Genomic DNA, 20477 nt, shown 5'->3' with positions numbered 1-20477 from the left:
TCTCCTCTCCTCTGCTCTCTGGGCGTGCATCAGTTCTACTGAGGAGTCAGCATGTTTTCCTGAGCTTACAGGCCAACCAGCAGGCAGGAAACCCTCCAACAAAATAAGCAGCGTTGAAAACTGGACCATGTGATGGGCCAAGATAAGAGCCCTGTCAGACCCCAGCCTTGGGCTCTTGGTACCGCTTTGGGCCTCACTGCTGGACCTCAATGAACTCTAGGGGTTAGACTCCTCCTTCTCTAGTGAGGATAGATTTATTGCAGAGCCGCATGCACAGCTGAATTCCGCTTGTATTAGGTTGTTTTGGTAGCAGTTAATGATTTAGGCTAGAATTTGTCTCCAAAAGATGCACGCCAGATTATACTCTTCATCTGAGAATTGTTTTTTACCGGTAATTATCAGCTATTCCATAGCCTTTGTCTGTTTTTTTGTGCTGTTGTGCTGAGAGGTGTTAAGGTTCACGTTGTGTGTGTATGTGGGTGTGTGCAACGTGTGTGTTACAGTGTTTGTGCTTAAGTGTGACAGAGCCGAAGTGTGAATTGAGCAGATGTGATTAGCTCAATGCCAGTACCCTCACTAGTGCAAGCCAGCATTGTATACAGCAAGACTTGTGGGAGCAAGGAGGATTTAATGAAGTGTTGCCTCCTTTGGGAGATGGAGCTTGAGCAAGAGGTGTGTTCCTGTGTGTGTGCGAGAGACAGAGAGGCTATCTAAAGTGCAAATGAGAGATCTAGAGATCTGGCTCGGTGTTACACAGATGCACAGTGCATAAAGAGCTTGTTGTAGGATGATACACATAGACGCACACGCACTAGAAAAGTCAATATTTTGTGGCAGATTGAAAAAGCCATTATGCGCTCACTCTGATGCTAGACTGGCTTTAAGAGGCATCAGGCATTTCATTGCAGATCTAGCTAGGCTTTCCCTAGTACGAACAAGGAGCACACAAAAGAGATGAGGAGTGTGTGAGAGGGTTGCACCTAACAGTTGACTCCCTTCACAGAATATTGTCAGATATTTCAATGATGGTTAAAATGACGGTCTTTTCAACTCGTCAGAACCACTAGGTTATGATGAAAGCAGCATCTCATATTTGACCCTCAAAACCACCAGTATAATAGGAGGATTTGTCACTGACTTGCAAACTTTCTCTAAAAGACTTATCTTTGATGCTTAGCCCTGGCAGCTTAAAGCAGTATTATGTTCAGAAAAATGTAATCCCACCAGCCTGAATAGGCCTATCTTCTGTAATTTTGTAAACATTGGTCATGGATTTTTGAAAGAATGCCATGTAGGCCTATAGTATTACATCTGTGCATTTTATACATTATACCAGATTTCTGCTTCACAGTACAGGAAGAATCTGGCTAAGTTGTTCCAGTATCTTTTCTTGTAATGTTCAGCATTACAGTCCTGTCTGTCTTTTTTCTTGCATAGCTCCTGTCGGCTTTGACATGATTAGCCTACATCTTACTGTTAAGGGAATATCATTCCCAGCCTGAATCACAAAGGGGGATCAGCATTATGAATCTGGCTACTAAGCCTGTGTTATTAAATGTTCAAAAGGCCTATCCCCTGTATTTACTGTTCCTCAGCACTAATATGGGACTGTAATATAGATGTTTAGCTTCTACATCAACCCTTATTCAATATTCCAAATGAGCCAGAACTGAAATCAGATCAGGCCCGGGAACAAAAGCATTCTTCTTTGCCTGGTACCAAGTGCTTTTTTTTCTTGTTTTGTTTTGTTTTTTTGAGATAGCATTGTAATTGCGCTTCTCTATGAACCCCATCCATTAAGCAAGAGTTCAAATGTTATTGTGAGGGAAGTCTTCATTATCTGTGCTTTAATCTCAGGGATAAGATAAATCATCTGAGTCTTTGTCCCACACTACAAAATGCCAGCACTCTCCGTGAGCTGGGCTGCTTTTGGGAATCTTCCAGTGTGCCATGTGGTAGAGGGAGAATCGCAACAGAAGGTGAGCCTTAATTGCTCAATTATTATGCCAGGACTCCTCCTGGCCTGTATCTGATTATTCAGACCAGGCCTATCTCATTACCAAGGTGGTATGAGTACCTGCAAACCTGGGATGCATCTCTCAATGGTATGTCACATGAAGATTTGGGGATTTTCTTTGTTCGTGTAAGGTCTATTTCCCTCCTTATCTACTGCAGCCTGAGTTTGTGTGACCATTCCCATACCTCAGCCTGGCCTCAAAACAGGCCGCCCCTCGCCATTTCCAAAACAGCACACCAGATAATCCTCTAACTCATACAAGCCTGGCTGAGTGCTGTACTGTCAGGTCAGAACATTTAGGAAATAAAACCCCAAACTGTCACTGAAAACCTGAGGGGGATGTGGATCAGCCTGCAGGCACCAAGGAGGGCTGGAGAACCAACATGCCCGTGAATACGTGTGCAGTCAGGTTTAGTTTTGGCTAAAAGTAGGGAAAATATCTTGGAAATGGAACACACACACACACACACACACACACACACACCTCTTGTCTTGTATGTGAATCAACATATTGTGGAGCAGTGAGTGTAGGTCCGCAGCAGTGAGAGGAAGTGAGGATGTCCTAGATACAAGACTCAGACGTGCGCACAGTGGCACATTGTGAGGCGAGTCCCCGTTGACAGGTGTATGTGTGTGTAGCTGTGTGAGTGTGCTTCTCTTCCAACACACACACACACACCTACCATGCTCTCCTAGATCCTAGATTCCACTTGACAGCGAAGTATATCCACACTACCAATTGTGCTACTTTCATGTAGACATCCTCCTCCTCGGCTGTCCCTCAGTTAATTACTCACTATAGGCTCCATGCCATTTCTCAGCTGTATTTTTAGATCCCTTTCTCAACTTATTTGCATTCAAGAAGTCATTGACAGTCTTTCTCTTTTTCTTTTTTTGCAGATATCATTGAGAAGAGTGAACTGAAGACGTTCTTCGAGAGCAACTGTTCTCAGATTTATTTTATCTTCTATGAAAATTTCATTACACTGGAAAGTAACTTAAAGCAAAAAGGTGAGGACGAGCAAATGTGTTTGTTTTTAACTGTGAAACTGTTATCCATTGACTATCCCAGTAACCTGAAAACCACTATTATGGTATAATTAGCTTGGCAATGGCATTTTCAGCTGGTGTCAAGTTCACTGCTACGAGCTCTGTGGTTTTTATCCCTCCCTCATGCCGTAGCTGCCGCAGGCCTATTAGCTGAACATGAATTCAGATCGCAGCATGCAGTGAAACAGTTTGGATTTACAACCAGGGAACAGTCTGATTTAGGGACCGGGGGAGGAAAGAGTGAATTGAAATAATCAGTGGGAAAGCCCCAGAGCTTACGCACTTCATTATCAAACGTAGTTGCACCTCAGGCCGCACAGACACACTGTTGGGAATAAGAGGGGCTTTCATTATTTTAGAGAATCATCTAGTTTAGTTTAATAGCTGTAAGTGAGCTCTGTGGATTCCTGCAGAGTTTAGGTTATATTGAATACTGATTGTATGGTAATATAGGCATACATAATGTAAGTGGCTGGTACGAATGTAATGAATGTTGGGAATCATTATCATCGTCACACCTGTAATAATGGGTAGCCTTAAGCGCAAGCTCAGGAAGGTAATGACAGAAAGAGGTGAGGAAATTCAGTGGCCTCTGTTCAGAAACCAGCCTCACTACCTATTTTTTTCCGGAACTCACTCACTCACTCTTCCACTCCCCCACTCCTCATCAAGCTCACATCCCGGACAGCCCAGTCTTCTCCTCCTCCTCTTCCCTCTTGGTGTTTTGTGAAAATTGATTTAGCACAGTGTGACACACACTGATAGACACTTTAGCAGTAAGGCAGTGGAGCTTGTTTCCACCCTTCATCTCATAAGTACTAAAGGAAAAGAATTAGCTAAGCTTTTACCTCTTCCGTTCCCCCCTTATTGTGAGGCTGTTAAGTAATGCATGGGCCCTGTAATGCACACTCACAGGTTGATCCTCCTTATGTCCCTCCTCCCCCCGCCACATTTACAGAGTGGTGAGCTTCAGCCCATACAGAAGCATTTGCTGGACATGTGTGACTCTATGGGTTGAGCCTGGCACTAACACTGCCAGGGTTAGGGGTTTCATTCCCAGTGGGAGCATGCACTCATGGTGTAACATAAGTTGCTTTGGGTAAAAGTGTCCACCAACGGCCTATATTATTATTGTTGCATTATTGATGATAACGCTGCACTATGCCTGCTAGTTTTGTGTTTAAAAACCCAACTACCCTCCTTCTCTTCCAGGGAACAAATCGCAAAGGGAGGAGCTGGACTCTATCCTCTTTATTTTTGAAGTAAGTTGTTGTCTTTTTTCCATGCTGATGTCTCCATGTCTGATTCCCACTGATAGTTGCTGCAGCCTCAACCTGTTTACTGAACTCTGCAACACTGGGGAGGGACCGCGGTTTCCATGGTGCCACTACTGCAACTCTAGCTACTTCCTGAATTTGCCTCAAATAGCCTAGAAACCAATTGGAGGTTGAGTTTTAAAAAAAAGCCTCAGTGCGATTGTTTTCCAGCCTCACAGAGGTGGTGTGGGGAGCCTGCAGTTTGTTGTTTTTAAATCCCAGGTGTGTATGTAAAGCAGAAGAGGTATGTCGTTGTGTTTGTGTGCGTATTTGCAACGCATGGTTGGCTTTACTGCCCAGCCTCCCTCTGTCTTTCTGAGCGCTCTTATGCCACTCCTGGAGGTTAAAGTCCCCCACCTTGTTTTCCCACCTGACTGCGAGGGCAGCTCCAGTTTCCAATACAAACAGTCTGCTCTCCAGTTACATTTGCTCAGGGCAGGGCTGTAAGGATGGCAGCAGATCAAGAAAAGAGAGGAGGGCAGTCTATTTGTCCCTCTTTCTATGTCTTGTCTTAGTGTTTCAGATTGCCTGAGAGCAGTGTGTGGGAGTGTCCCTAACATTGTCAACAAAGGCCAGTCCAGTCCAGACAGCACAGAGGAAGAGGATCCTTAAGTCTGGATTCAGGCCCACTGACCCATCCATCAGTCTGGGTTACAGTAGCGTCAGGCCAGACACTCTACTCTGTCATTAGCTATGGATTCCTAATGGACTATGCAACCCTAATGCAACCCAGGCTCTGTTTTCATGTTATCATGTTACATCTTTTTAGGTTCTGTCTGGATGATGTATCATGTACTTGTTAGCACTGTTCAGAACATGCAGTATGTGCCATTTGTTTGATAGTCTGCTGATTATACAGGTAGTGTTTATCCAATGACTTGTTCTAGTGGAAAAGATGCTTTTAGCTTGCTGTTAGGAATATAAGTATTTAAACTAGATGAAAGCATTCATTAAGATTGGTCTTTCCTGTCTGTTTACAAGGAAAGCTGGGTTTCCCTCCAGCTTTCTCGACCCCTCTATGCAAAATAAGAAATCTCCCTGCCTGTCCACACGCATCCAGTCAGCTGACCTGTAAATATAGCCTGGATTCACTCGCCTCCTACATATTTATGGAGCTATCCTTTCAAAAAGAACTAATATTGAAAGCAGCTTAACCCTCGTGTGTCCCCTTTTAGCCCCGGCCTGCGACGACGTGTGCTTTTACACTGTGCTGAGAAGATAAGCTCGCTTTGAGTAGCGTGTACAGGACAGATACAGGGTTGCTTTGATCCTCAGCTCCGGTACATTGTGTGGACTTTCTCTTTACGCCATATGAGATTAGGCATGTTGGATCATATATGGTTGTGAATATAGTATCAATGGATACATTTGTGCTCACAAATATGCAGTACTAATGTGTGTGCTACGTTATCCCTCCGGCTGTATTATGTAACACAGGAGCATGACAATGGTGAAAAAGAGCGAAATGAGCTTTTGAGGCAAGCCGTGTGTTCATCCTAACCATCTGCTTTTGTGCTACTTCTGTACTACCACAGTAGAGCATAGTCTATATTGAATTTAATATAGTGGCATTTTATACCATGAACTCAAGTGTCCCTATTTGCAGGGTAATGCTTATTGTAAATCCATATCATTAGTTTTAGTCACGGAAGTCAATCAACCAAAATACAAGCACTTACGTCCCTTGTCCAAGAAACAGAGCTGTGTGTAGCTTAGGCTATGTATGGGTGGCTGCCGGGACAAAAGCCATTTAGCAGCTCCATGCTTTTGCGACACACTTTAATGCTGTATGACTGGCTAAGAAGAGCAAACCCAGCCCAACACCACCGCCCCTCTTATTCTCGAAGAATTTCCCTGGAAAGCTACAGTCTTCATCTCATCCTCCCAAGCAGATGGGTAATGTGGCCTCCCAGTCTCTCCATCACCTAGATCCCTCCTTGCATCCCTGTCTGGCTGACACGTATGTCTCCAGTGTGTTTGTGCTTTGAGCCGGCTGCGTGGGGATTACCTTACCGTCATGATGAGGTATGTGACCCCCTTTTTTATGGGTTGCTGTGGGGGAGCATCATCCCCCATGCCGAGCCTGCCGGAGTAATGGGTGCCTAGAGGGGGTAATCTTTTGTCCCTCCCCCTAAACTCTGCCGGAGCGCCCCCGCCCCCACCGCCACCAGCAGCCATCACCATTCCATTCCACGATCTCTTTGTGTCTGGTGCCACAAAGGCATCCGCTATAGCGGCTAGTGATGCTGCACCAGAAGTGATGTGCATCTCTGTGATAATGCAGCAGCATTACCGAGAATGCAGCAGCATTACCAATGATGCAGCATGGAGAAACCTTTGTTTCTCATCCTCATCATTCACATCCTTAGTAGCTTTGCTGTTGCTTTAGGCCTTGGTGTCTTTTTATTTATCACATAAAACCAGAGTTGACCAACAAGCCCAATCAATACCTTTCCCTGCCTGAATAGAGGGTTAGGGGGGAGGAGCAGATATTGGTCTATTGGTACGATCACTAAAGGCAGTCCATGTTTTGAGCAACCTATTAGCAGTTCAGTCTCACTCACTGACCTAAATGCTCAGCTGATAGACTTGTGTTCTCTGTTCTTTTCATAGAGATAGTCACTAGGAGGGAACCATCAGATGACAGTTGGACATAAAAGGCACTGGATTTGTGCTTCTGTCAGCCTAGCACGCTTCGCTGTTTGCCGAGTCACCTTTTAATTACAATCTGTGTTAAACTTAATCAAGCCGGCCGCCCATGAAAACTCTTGATTGACCAGTATGGACAATGAGCATAAAAGCTGCTCATTCATTCTCAATTGCGGCTTTCAGTTAAAATGCTTTGAAAGCTGAATGAGAGCAGGGACAGTCATTTCCAGGGCCTCTGAGCTGATATTTACTCTCATTTCATAGGGAAGCAGACTGGACAAAACAGAAGGGAAATTCACATGGCCATCTTATCTATGTGGAATTAAGTGTAACCGCTGCATCGGCCCTCTTACCTCTGACTGCGCAAACTAGGCAGACTTTCGGAGTAGTTGATTTTGCCATGGGTCTTTTGTTTGCAAGTAGGCTTGAGATGATTAGCGTTGATGTGTTTATAAAGAGTTTGGTGTGAAGAACTAGTACACGTTAGGTGTGTGGGACGTGTCTTTGTCGCTTCATCTCACAGCGGTAACTGTGGATAATGTCTGTCTGCCTCTGGCCTCCGTTTCTATGTTGAATTGGTGTCTAGGTACATTCTTTCCAATCAACCTCTTATGTTTTTTTCTGCTGTGCAGCTAAATTGCAAGCAAATGTGAGTAGGTGGATGAGAAATGGTAGTGAAAAGCTTTTGAAGACCGACACTAATCACTCAGCAAGTGTGTGTAGGTGGAATTTTGAGGATGAAAACCGCTCTTTGGTCTAGACTACTGTTGTTACTGTCACAAGACCAGATTGAGCTCCTCAGTCAGGTGACTTAGGTCTCAGGCCTTGAGGGACTCTGGTTTGTTTGCCAATGTCTGTGAGAAGTTCAAGCTGCCCCAGAGGTTGTGGGACAGATGAAGCGACGGCTCCGTGACCAGAAAACCTTGGAGGGAAGTCTGCGCGTGTCCACTTCCCTAGACCGTTTCTCTCCAGGATGTGACCTCACCGTGACCTCAGTCGTCTGTCACCCGGACCTGACTCAGCATTCTGAATTCCAGACCACTCTGTCATCCACACTGGGAAAACCCCCCATGTAGGTTTTAGACTCGATATTACTGTTGCCTTATATGGGTAAAGCCTCGTCAATCCATCATCCTTATTTTTGGTAATTCTCTATTTCACCCCACTTTGGGACAACGCAATAACTGGGATATTTTTTTGTTGAGGGTGAGACAGCATCTTTTTGAAAACTCAGGCTATAGTATAGTAATCGGAGGCTGTTGAGAGAGATAAAGACTCATGAAGAAGGGAGATAACATAGCACACATTATTTACAGTCTCCTCCTGCCGTGGCTCATGGCAGACTGACGATTGGACGTGATTGATGTCCGTTTAAAATGCAGCACGGAGACGCACCATTAAAGCGCTGTATATGTAAATGGTCCTAGTAGGTCATGAATAATAGAATGTCAACCTGTATCATGGGCAGCCATCAGTTGCTCTTCTGTCTCTTTGTCTTCTCCCCAGGCTAATGGCCTCAGATCCCCCTTGATGCACGTCCAAGGTGGAATCACTGAACGTCTCCTCTACATGCTACCTACATTTTTCTAGGGTGAATAGGGGGGGGAATGAACCAAGGGCCATTAGGCTAAGCGATTTTTTTTCTCCCTCGCTTGTATTGAATCCTGTTTAAGGCTGACAGTTCTGCAGCAGGAGATTATTGGTTAATGCTTAAATGCAAATTTACTAAGTGTAGCCTGGATCTGCACATGGAACAGGCAAGGCCAAATGAATGGTGACGTTTGGGCCCATGCTTCAACCTGTGCTTATGTTTGGCCTTAGGACCTACAGTGTACAGGGAACTGAAATGCTATGGAACTCTGCATTAGATTCTGCAGGTGGCTATTTTTTTTAATCAGATATGAGCATTTATTTGTCAACTTTCGGTGGATTTCTACATTTAAAAATTGATGGTTTTGCTGACATGGAACTGAAGTCCCTTCCTTTTCCCTGTCCAAAACCAATTATGCCTGATCGTCAAAGTAATTCTAAGACAGAGGAAGACTCCTTGCAGCTTGACTTTCACATAGAGAAAAGAGGAACGTTAGATTGCTGAGCTAACTGGCAGTGAGAAGCCTGGGCAGGAGTTGAATTGCTTTCTGCTGCTGCCACCCACTGGTCACAGAGCGGAATGAAAACATTTCTTAATAATAATTCATTGTATTCATAGTTAGGGTATTGAAGTTGATAAAGCCCCAATAAAACTTCAGTGTTTCTGGCATTTAAGCATTTAATTTTTAGGTTACAGGAGATATGCACTGTTAAGTCTGATGAATTGGCAATGGCCTTTCCAGTAAATAGTGAGGGCAGCTAAGTAATTTGGTTAGCATGTAAATAAGTAATCCAGTTTGGTCCACACTGTGTGGACTGACCTTACAGAGCATTTAAACAAAGAAGCACTATTTATTACACTGGTAATGCAAGGCCTAGCTCCTTCTCTTGAGTGACTGTAGCTTCAAGGTCTCATTTCCATTCTAGGCCAATGTACAAAAGATATTTTGCTGTGATGCGAAGAGGAAACATCATCTTTATTAACAATGAACTTTGACTTTACTCCCCACACTCTATTTGACTGCCTAAGGAGTGCCCATACTATTCAACCATAAACCTTGTTACATACTGATTGTTCCAAGTACAGCTTATGTTAGTAGGTTAGCTGTATGTTTGTAGGTCAGTCCTTTGTTTCTCCAAGTATGTCCAGGCTTTAGGATTTGAGGTTTCATTACCCTTTGTTAAAACCATCCCCAAGTTGGATCAAAAACCTAAACACACACACCACAATGTCTAAAGTTTTACTGAGAATGCCTGTCTGTCACTACCGGTGTAAAGCCCTTGCAGACCACCTCTGGGAAAAGTGTATTCTGCGTCATGTTCAGGCCCTGCGGCTGGAAACCTAAGTGCGGATCATGTAAATGTGGCGAGGCTGCAGTCGTACCACAGTAATGCCCCCATCTTTATGCTGGAGTATGGCTCCAGATTAGAGTAACTCCACCAACCTCCAGTCCGCCAGACTCCGCATTCACCTCATATCAGCCAGTAAATTCCCCATTGTTGCGGCAGCCATTCCGGCTCCACGGGGAGTCTTTCTGAGCCAGCTTCTCCTTCTCATTCCCCGCTCTCCCTTCCCGGTGCTGTGTAAGGAGAGAGAAAGAAGGTGTTATTGTGTGTGCGTACACACACACACAGGGAAAGGCTTAGGCAGGCTTCCCCGCTGTGTTACCACCTAGCATAATGTGTCTGCTGCTCCAAGGAGACAGAGAGTGAAGGAGGCCAATACAGAGCCTGTACGGGAGATGTAATAATCCCAGGCGGGATCAATGGCGAGGTGCAGCCGCACGCCTGTACACGCATGTCATCACGTCTCTGGATCAGAGAGGAGTCGGAACAGGACAGATAGTCCTCCAGCGCCCCCTTAAGTGATGTCTGTCTTTCCCTATCTCCGCTGTCGCTGAGAATGACAGGGATTTAGACTCAGAGGACAAGGAGGGAGAGAGAAAGATGGAGAATGACGAGGAAAGGGGGGAAGTTGTTGACAAACTGAGACGTGCCGCACTCCAAACATGAGATGAGTTCTGGACCACACCAGCTGTCAGCATAATGGGGCATGGCTGTCTCCCTCTTCTCCCAGGCCACTAAGCCATACGTCATGGTCTCTCCAGCTCTCTCGCTCTCTCTGTCATTCTCTCCTTTTGTCTTTCTCTATCTCATTCAGACGCCGCAGTGAATTCACTTCACATCTTTGGCTGGGGAGGACTTAATCTTCGCAGCTCCCTCGCACGCACTTTCTTTTCTCATCCTCTGTATCTTCCTCTCCCCTGTCTCTCTCTCCATGGGAAATGAGTGTTTTATCATGCCGGCCAGAGTTGGTTGCCTGGTCGGCTGGGGCAGAGCCGCATACGTAAAGCAGTAAAGGACGGGCTTGACCTGCAAATTGCAATCATGAAGTCTTAGTGGGTCAATGATTAGGGCTTGATGAGTAGTGAGCCAAGTGGGGCATCAGTTGCTCACAGTGCACTGATCATTAACCACTCGCGCATGCACATACACGCGCGCACACACACACACACATCCCCCAGGGTCTTTTTCATCTCTCCAAAGGGACCCAGTTAACCTGTCGCTCCATTCAAGAATATTGATAGGCTGCTGAAAGATCAGGGCGCTCTAATTGAGTTGTAAAGCGGCGGTTGGCAAGGTGATGACATTTCTCAGTGCCGTCCTGTGTCACTGGGGTCTGCAGACGCGCTGAGAGAGAGAGAGAGAGAGAGAGAGAGAGAGAGAGAGAGAGAGAGAGAGAGAGAGAGAGAGAGAGAGAGAGAGAGAGAGAGAGAGAGAGAGAGAGAGAGAGAGAGAGAGAGAGAGAGAGAGAGAGAGAGAGAGAGAGAGAGAGAGAGAGAGAGAGAGAGAGAGAGAGAGAGAGAGAGAGAGATGCATTCCTGAAGTGCACGCTGCTTTGGTCCAGCAGTGTCACTTAACATAGCAAAGTCGATTGTTGGTCCCTCCTCCATTCTTTGTATTGATCCTTAATGGAGAAATTCATCAGAGCACAGGATCAGCTGCAGAACGACGCTCTTGGAGCCAGTAGGGATTTAGTGTCTTGCTCAAGAACACTTCAGCAGGGTGGATACTTGCTGTCACAGAGACTTTACACCGGAAATGGCTCCCTCCCTACTCGCTACACCACCCTAATGCTGTCCATGTTGCCAAAATTTGCACAACTCTGCATTCAATTTGGCTATATTTAATTACTCTTCTTTACTTATTCTTTACTTATTATCTTTCCCCAGAAAATTCTACAACTTCTACCAGAGAAAATCTACAGTCGATGGCAGTTTCACAGTATAGGTATGTATCTGACTTTTCCACTATATAAAATACAGTCCACTACCTGGAAGACTTTGAATCTCTCTGTTACATAGGACAGGTACAGTAATACAAGGCCTGGCTCTTTTTCTCCTCATGCCACTATAACCTCTAAAATAAACTGCGAGGAAAAAAAAAAAGATTGTCCCCACAACCATGCTTAAGCCTTCCATAGTAGGGAGAAAATAATTAGTCTTGGAAGAGGATGTAAATGAAAAATGCAAATGAGCACTTCATTTGAAATGCAAATAAGTAATTGAATTATGCTGGCATGATTTCAGTCCCACGCAAGCAGGAAGACCCTTGCAAGAAGCGATAACCCCAATTATAACTGTTGTGTTTGTCAGCCATTCGCAGCTAAATGGTCTAGGCTTAGATGGGTGTTACAGATTGACCCTCCCCTTGGGCTTGTAACACCAAATACAAAGACTCATCCCCTGTAGAAGGTCCCAGACACATTCACCATTTCATCCATCGTCCACAAATCAGCAGCAGCTTTAAAGCTTTTCCTCAACCACTCCTTTTTGGCTCGTCAGTTCACATGTCAGTGATGCTGTGCCTCTGTCCTGTGGAATGGCTGGTTGTCCAATAGATTGACATCTTAGCTACACTTAAGGCCCATACCTGAGCTTTAATTGAATTCCTAAGACAACTTCCCCTTTGCCTATGAACCACTATTGACACATTCTATGTCCTGTGTACATTGCTGAAAGCTTTTAATGCCCTGTGACAGAAATCCTCAACAAAGAAGTTTCTCAAAGCGCATGAAAGGTAGCGGGTAGTGTTGGCCAGTACTGACATCAATGACGCTTAGTGGTCCTGTCCTCTTTGCTGAAGATTGCAAGGTCACAGACATTTAACACAGACCATTACTAGCTGAAGAAAATCTATCTTCCCGCTATCTTTTTTTTTCCCTCCCGCTACCTGCTTATTTCTAATCCCCTCTCTCTAAGCCCAAGACTTGTGAAGTAATTTCTTTCCCCCTTATTTAACCAATACAGAGAACGTCATTGATTTAACCTGATGAGAGGAGAACAAAAAAGCACCCCTGCACACACACACGCACACACACACACACACACACACACACAGACCCCTTCCACCCAAGGCATTTAGCAATCAGAGCAATGTTTCGTTTGATTACAGCGGAACTAGATTGGCTTCATGAATGCATGTTGCTGCCAATTGATTTTTATTTTCATGAGGAAAATGAGCAGCATCCCCACAGTCCTGGCTGGTTTGTCAGTACCACCCATCAAGGTCAATATGCCTCAGTGGAGATGACAAGTAGGTCCCTCCCTGTCAGCTTTGTGTAGTGCGTTGTGTCTGTGAGCATCAGCTGGAGGGCACTTCTGTCGGATATTTCAGGGTTGCAGAAGTCTTTGGCAATTGCTCCTTTCCTCTTTTTCCAGGTTCTATTCTGAAAAAGCTTTTGCACACTGGAAACTCGTTCAAGGTAAGTGCAGTTTTCTTTGCCGCTAGATATGAAAGAAATCCTCTTACAGCCACATGATACATTCAGACACATACACATGGATGTTGCACGCAGAAGCTCTCAAACCTGGCTACATTATGAGTGACAATTAGCTTTAGAGGACATGATTTCTAGTCTTTCCCTGTCAGTCAAATTGTTGAAATTAGCCTCGTTTGTCTCTCCCTTCCTCTGTCTCTGTCGCTTCTTCCTTCTCACCCTCCCTCCTTCCCTCCAGATCCGTTGCGAGGGGATCCGTCTCTTCCTGCTGTGGCTACAAGCCCTGAGGGACAACTGTGCCGAGGAGCAGTTCCTTATCTTCGCCTGTCTGGTGCCGGGCTTCCCCGCTGTGCCCTCCACCAGAGGCCCCTGCACCCTGGACACCATCATCTACAACCCCTTCTCCAACCCCCCTGATGGTGAGGCAGGCCAGACACACAGGAATACACACACGTTCAAATGTACACATACATAATAACATGGACTCTCCTGAGACATGGATACAACCACAGCCTAATGTGATTGGGAAGCTCATGGAGGTAGCGCAAACCAGACTAAACTTAAACTTCATAGGTGCCTTGTGTAAAGATGTATTGTTTTGCTATTCATATGACACTCAACTCAGGTTTTTGTATCTGCCTGTCTGAGCAGCCAAGGTGGTGCCTGAGGAGATCACCCCGCTGGTGCCAGCTGTAGTGGGAGAAAAAGTGGCTGATGACCAGACCTGCTACATCCTCCAAACCCTGCTCAAGTTCATGGTCATCCAGGTAAAAACATTCAAGCTGGGGACACAACAACACAGCTGTTTGCCATCACAATTTTGCATCACAGCTGATTTTCAAGATTCGACAGAGTATGTGCTAGTATGGGGCAGTCGCAATGGCCAGCTGGCACAGGTTATCTTGTAGTGCAGGGATGGGCAGCCATGTGCCATGGAGGGCCAAGAGTTTGCAGGTTTTCATTCCAACCAATCACTACACCCGTTGGTTTCACTGATTAGTTCCTCCTCTCTGGTTGACGGTGTGCTAATCAGTGAAATCACCTGCTGTTGTCTTTGGTTGGAATGAAAACCTGCAATTCAAATCTGGACAAATCGTAATGTGCTCCTGTAGTGTGAGCTGGTCAGCCACACAATACGAACAGACACTGGCAATAGAAAGAAAAAATACACTGTACTGTAAACAGAAAAATGCTCCATGTATGGTTTGGTTCCACATTGTAGTAGTGTGAGAGCTTGTGTTTTCATTTCGTCTTTATCGTGTCATCAAGTGTGTGATCCCCAAATCCAACTCATCGTAAAGTGTGTGTGCCTCTACAACAGTCGTTTGTTGTGCGATCTTTTCAGTCTGTTAATCCTGTGCGTATCTAGCCCACACCAAAATCTTTGCCACTGCACACTGCAGTAACACAAGTTACTGAGAAGAACCTTCACACTATTGTGTTGCAAACAATATACTGTCACTAGCTGAGTGATGCTGGAACCATCTCCTCTCCCTGTAGACTGACCTTGTCTGCATTTGTGTTGTCTGTCTGCCAGGCATCCAGTTTAGAATGGAAGAACAAAGAGAACCAGGACACCGGATTCAGGTTTCTCTTCAGCCTGTTCAAGAAGTACTACCTTCCACACCTATTCCCCTCGTTCACCAAGCTCACAAATCTCTACAAGCCTTTATTAGGTAAGCCCACATGTGTATGTTTGCTCGCTTGCAGAGGTCTTCCGTGTGAGTACTCTATTATTGTAGAGCTGCTATTTGAGGAGTAAAATCTCAGACATTTTATGCCATTTTCTTCTCTGCAGCACATATTGACTTGTACATGACAATGTCTGCATATGCTGCCCTCTTGTAAGGGGAAGAAAATCAGCAGCCTTTTAGGTTTTAATATTTACAATACAACCGGAAAGAAACGGTGACAATGTTTTTTGAAAATCAATTAGCAAACTGAAAAGGCGAATCTGGAGAAGAATAATGTTCTTTGTAATGTTTTGCAAATAAATGTAATTTAGTTAAAAGTCAAACTGAATTAGTTAAACGAGTTTGAAGACTTATAGTGTGTTCAGGTGCTGGTGGGTAGGTCCAACATCCAGGACTTCCAAGTTGGCTGCTAAACAGAGTTGCATTCACGTTATATCAGAAAATCAAGCCCGGAAGACAAAGGATAAACAAACAGCTTGACATGCTAATTTAACGAACTTCATTTAAACAGATGTTAGTTATGATGGTTAGTCTGACTAACTACATAAAGGTATAATAAAAAAATGTAATAAAGGTTCATGTGGATATAAGTGTTTTATACTTACTTTTCAACGTCATCATCCAACTTTGAATGGTGTTCATGTAAAATTTGCACATGAAAGCAGGGTAAAGCCTCACAGGCAGAACAGTCACAATAATGGACCCTGAGTGGCGGACAACACCAGATCCTCTGGGTGTGTCAGGTCAGGTCAAACCTATTTGGTTTAAGGAGGAAAATTTGAAATCCGATAATATGGGACCTTAAACTCCAGAGCCATAGTTTGATGTGGCCTTAAAGTAGAAAACACTAAAATAATAACTTGCCCATTCAGGTCCTGGGGCTAAATTGGTCGAGTGAAATCATCAAATTCAGCTGAAGAACTGTGAAGACACTCACAGCCAGACATTTGGATTTTGGAGCTCTTTTTGTCTTCCTGTGTTCCTCTCTCTTTGTCTTTCTTTTTGTCTTTTTCTTTGTCTTTGTCACTTTCTCACATTCTCACTTTCTTTCTGTCTTTCTCTCTTTTTCTCCCGCCCTCTTCCCATCCTCCACTCCGTCAGACCTCCCCCACCACAGACCAAAGCCCTTGTACGTGCCGGTGACGCGGAACAATGAGAGCACCTTCTGCACCAGGGACCAGTACCTGGCGCCCCGTGTGGCCTTCATCACCTGGCTGGTCACCTTCTTCCTGGAGAAGAAGTATGTCAGCGCTGCTGCTGCAGCGCCGAGTGCCAAGAACGGCACCGAGGTCATTCCCAAACTCATCCAGGTGAGCGTGACCGTTCTGTTGAATTCTCATTCTGTCATTGTGGAGGGAGGTGGGCTTGGCTTCGGGACAAATGGCTCCTTGGATTGTTGTATGCATAATGAAACATAATTCTAGTCTTTTGTTGTGGGACTATGGATCGGTTTCCATTAGTCCGTCACACGCAATATCTCAGACACTGTTAATCAGATTTTTATGAAATTTGGAGAAGTGATCTCTCTGGTGCATCTCACCACTGGATTCCAGCATTTTCAATATTACACTGATAAGCTCAAGGGGGCAGTACATCGCTTCTACATTCGTCAAGTGTCGTGTGTGATATCTCAGACACCGCTGATTCCTTTGTGCAAAAGTGTTTCAGCATTTTCAAAATTATGCTGATTGGCCCAAGGGCGGCGCTACAATTACAGAACAAAACAAGGTGGCATATTTGGCACTGATTTGTCCAGAAGGGGACTGCAACGTTTTTGGCGGACAACATTTATTATATTATTTGTTTAACCTTTATTTCCCCTCCGAGTCATATTGAGCCGAGTTCCATAGCAAGAGCAAAATGTACAGCACCCTAACACTTCTTCTGGCTGGGTGCTCAGCCAAAAACTACAAACTACTACAACTACTAACCCTAACCCGACTTTCAACAAGTTCATGAAAAACCCCAACCCTTAACCTCAATTATACTACATGTTTTATTAATGGCCGACATCAGCCTAACACGTTTTGGCAAATAAGCCTTCATCAGAGCATGTCGGCATAGGGAGGGAAAGTTGGCATGTTTGTGTTCAAAACTGGCCATCAAAATAAATCGGATGGTTTGCGCATTCATTACACAACACAAGGTGTGATTATGCCTCTTTTTTTCCTGTGAAATCGATCGTGTTTCAAATGATCTGGTGCCATTAAAATGCAATACAATCATTTTCATTGAGATTTTTCCAAAATGGACTACAAAGCCTGTCGCACCAATGATGTCACTGCCACAGTTCACTCCAGCATGCTCCAGTGGCCTGAGCTCCAGTCATTAGGGTCCATACTTTGGATTTTATCAAAAGCATCGAGCGTGGTGAAAACACATAGAGGGCACATAGAGGAGTTTATGTACTGCAACATCTTGATTGCTCTCCCTCATTTTAGAGATGTGACGCAATCATACAGTGCAGTAGAAAGGCTGCGGCTGTAGTTCTTCTGTACAAGTATCTGCACAATTGGTTATGCCAATAAAATGCCAAAATAAAATGCCCAAAAAAATGATGTTGTCTCATATCATTAATAACTGATGTGCCTTAATGATGCAGAATGACTGACATATAAAACTTCAAGCTGTTACCAATTTATAATCAATTATTTAAAAAATTCCCTATGGGAAAATGAATGGTTTTTTGTTTTTGTTTTTTTGTTTTGTTTTGTTTTTTCTCTGTGAATGCTACCAGCAGATGGCGTAAGTTTACTGTGCTGCCATTCTTGTGTTTTCATGGAAAATAATGCACCAAAATACACCACTAAAATGAATTAAGATAAGAAATATACAAAACATTCACCAAAAAGAATTACATTTAATCAAGGTAAGATTTAAAATTAGATTTTTAAATTGATCCAGGTTAACCAGTACAAGTTTCAAAAAGCAGTCTTTCCCAGATCAGTTAACATGTGGTACCTGGAAAACCAGCTAGTCCTGAGAGCAAATGCAATAAGCTCCAAATCAGCTCAACTCCCTTGAGTCAGTTAACAACACTGTACAACAAAGGAACATTTACGTTTACTGTTGCTTTGTTTTCATTTTGGCACATGACTTGCATCAAGAGTCAGAATATTAAGAAAACTGAAACCTAAAATACTATGCTGACGCTGCAGTGGATGGATTTTTTTTCAATGCAGTGCTATTTTTAGAGGAAGACCTTTTCCTTTTAATCTGCAGATTTCTTTGAGCCCAAGTCATCCAGCAGTTAGATCCAGTAGTGGTCTCACTATTCTGTCTCTGGAAACCCTCAACCACCTCGCTGTAAATCCCTCTCACCTCTCACTGCCACTCTGTGTCTCTGCGTGTGCCCAGACTGTCACTGCAGGCAGTAGCAGCCAGGAGAAGGAGAAAGAGAAGGAGAGGGAGAAGGCGTCAGAGGGGGAGACCAACGGGCCAGCGGGGGAGCCGGAGAAGAGCCACTCCAACAGCAGCACACTGTCAGACCGACGGCCCAGCGATTCCAGCTTGTGTAGCATCGAGGAGGAGCACCGCTGTGTGTACGACATGGTGCACGCCATCCTGCTTTCCACCAGGGACAACGTGAACTTTGTCAACGAGGTCTTCCACCAGGTACAGAGGGGATTTCACACAGGGATCATTCATGTAATTCTCCAAAAGTAGCAAGCAATATAAGTTTATGTGAAGTTGTATTATCATTGCATTGCAAGTATTTCATATAGTTTTCATATTGGCTCAATATTATGATGGCAGCCTGCGTAGCTGCCCTGCCATAAGTTGTGCTATGTAGCCCTCTAGTGGCTGCTTGTTCACATTACTTAAAGATCTTTACTCGAAAGCTGCCCTTTAAAACTATTCAAAGCTTCATTAACTTTGACGTTAACTGTCCATGGCCTCCCTCCCCAGGCCTTCCTGCTGCCATCCTGCGAGGCATCAGCGACCCGAAAGGTGATCAAAGTGTACAGGAAGTGGATCCTGCAGGAGAAGCCCAGCTTCATGACAGAGCCTGACAAGAGCAGCCAGGAGGACGAGGTGGATGACAGCTCTGAACAGATGCTCAGCACAGAGGCTGACAACGTGCATGCACAGGTACGGGCACTGATGCACTCCAGTGTTTCCCATGGAATTCAAATGTATTTGGTGGTAGGTGGGTTGGCGACGGGGGGGGGGGGGGGGTTGAGTGCCTTTTTATTCTTGTATTCTCTTATATTGTCAATATATAGGCTAATATAATAAAGGATCCCATTACCTGGATGGCTGAAAAATTATCTAATGTAGGCTACTCCATTTTAAATAGTTCCATTTGTCAAATAAATAACTAACCTATTTATATCTAAAGTACGTTGTGTCAAAGATAACATCATTTAAAAATATAAGCAGTGCTACACTGTTCTGTTTGTTGCTTGCTTTTGACTACAAGGTACAGAAGAATAGAAATGAGGCCCCTTTTACAGAGAAATCTGCTTTTCTGCCCCTCTGCCCTGCTACATCTCTCTGTGCTGTAAGTTTCACCTGTATCTTTACATCGTTACATTACAGCCTTTAACATTGTTACATTATCTACTCTGTTTTACTGCTCAGCAGCTCCTCTGGTCCAGACTGTCCTGCTCCTCCTCAGGACGAGTCCTGTTCCTTCTTTGAAAATATTTTTCAATATTAATCTGGATTGAGGGAGCAAACATTCAGAGTTAAGAGTTAAAAAGTTAATATTAACGTTATCAGTCCACTCCGTGGATACTGACTAGCAGCTAGGCTATACAGCATGCTAATCTCGGAAACTCAGCTGTATTCCGAGTAACGTTAACTGTTAGTTCTTCTTTTCGGGAATTCAGTCAGCCGTCTTGTTGGCATGGAAAAAAAAAATATCCCACATTCCCGCGTGTGCAGTGGGAGGCGAACAGAAGGGTCCGGTGAGAGAGAGAGTGAGCGAGAGAGAGACAGAACGAGAGAGAGACAGAGACCCGAGCAACAGAGAGAGAGAGGGAGTGACAGAGAGAGCAAGCGAGAGAGAGAGAGCGAGAGACAGAGAGAGAGCGTGACAGCGTGTGGAGCAATTAGGGGCTGAGCGAATCAATGCGCTACACAATTAAATAGTGAAAAAAAATTATAATTTGTGGCGGTCAGTGCTGATATTGTGGCGGCCCGCCACAAAGTTTTCTATGTGTGGGAAACCCTGCACTCTATACTGTCTGAACATCAAGCACACTCCTTCATAGCCACTAACAATACTTAAAATACAATACAATCCCAGTAGGGTATAGACAGATGGTATGACAGTTCTCAACATTACACCTAATCATTTCTAACCCCACCCTTGGTGTCAACAGTAATAAGGCCGATGGGGCAGCCGACCCTGCTGACTTGAAACAGCCTGTCCA

The 20477-nt window shown here is 44.5% G+C and overlaps 1 protein-coding gene across 3 annotated transcripts in view; it reads left to right on the top strand.

The window, feature by feature from the left end:
• The window catches only part of ralgapa2 (Ral GTPase activating protein catalytic subunit alpha 2), a 100577-nt gene that overhangs the window by 19221 nt on the left and 60879 nt on the right, over window positions 1–20477 (top strand). For all 3 annotated transcript variants that reach the window (XM_078289367.1, XM_078289365.1, XM_078289366.1), the window contains exons 2-11: window positions 2918–3028; window positions 4280–4329; window positions 11856–11913; window positions 13344–13387; window positions 13641–13821; window positions 14054–14169; window positions 14940–15078; window positions 16198–16406; window positions 18454–18711; window positions 19006–19188. In XM_078289367.1, coding sequence (XP_078145493.1) covers window positions 2918–3028; window positions 4280–4329; window positions 11856–11913; window positions 13344–13387; window positions 13641–13821; window positions 14054–14169; window positions 14940–15078; window positions 16198–16406; window positions 18454–18711; window positions 19006–19188 — 1349 coding nt within the window. The remainder of the gene's footprint in view (window positions 1–2917; window positions 3029–4279; window positions 4330–11855; window positions 11914–13343; window positions 13388–13640; window positions 13822–14053; window positions 14170–14939; window positions 15079–16197; window positions 16407–18453; window positions 18712–19005; window positions 19189–20477) is intronic.

The sequence above is a fragment of the Centroberyx gerrardi genome, chromosome 17 (genome assembly GCF_048128805.1).
Source record: "Centroberyx gerrardi isolate f3 chromosome 17, fCenGer3.hap1.cur.20231027, whole genome shotgun sequence".
NCBI classification, from domain to species: domain Eukaryota; kingdom Metazoa; phylum Chordata; class Actinopteri; order Beryciformes; family Berycidae; genus Centroberyx; species Centroberyx gerrardi.
Note: the sequence above shows the minus strand (reverse complement) of the source record. Positions and strands in the feature narration are given on the sequence as shown.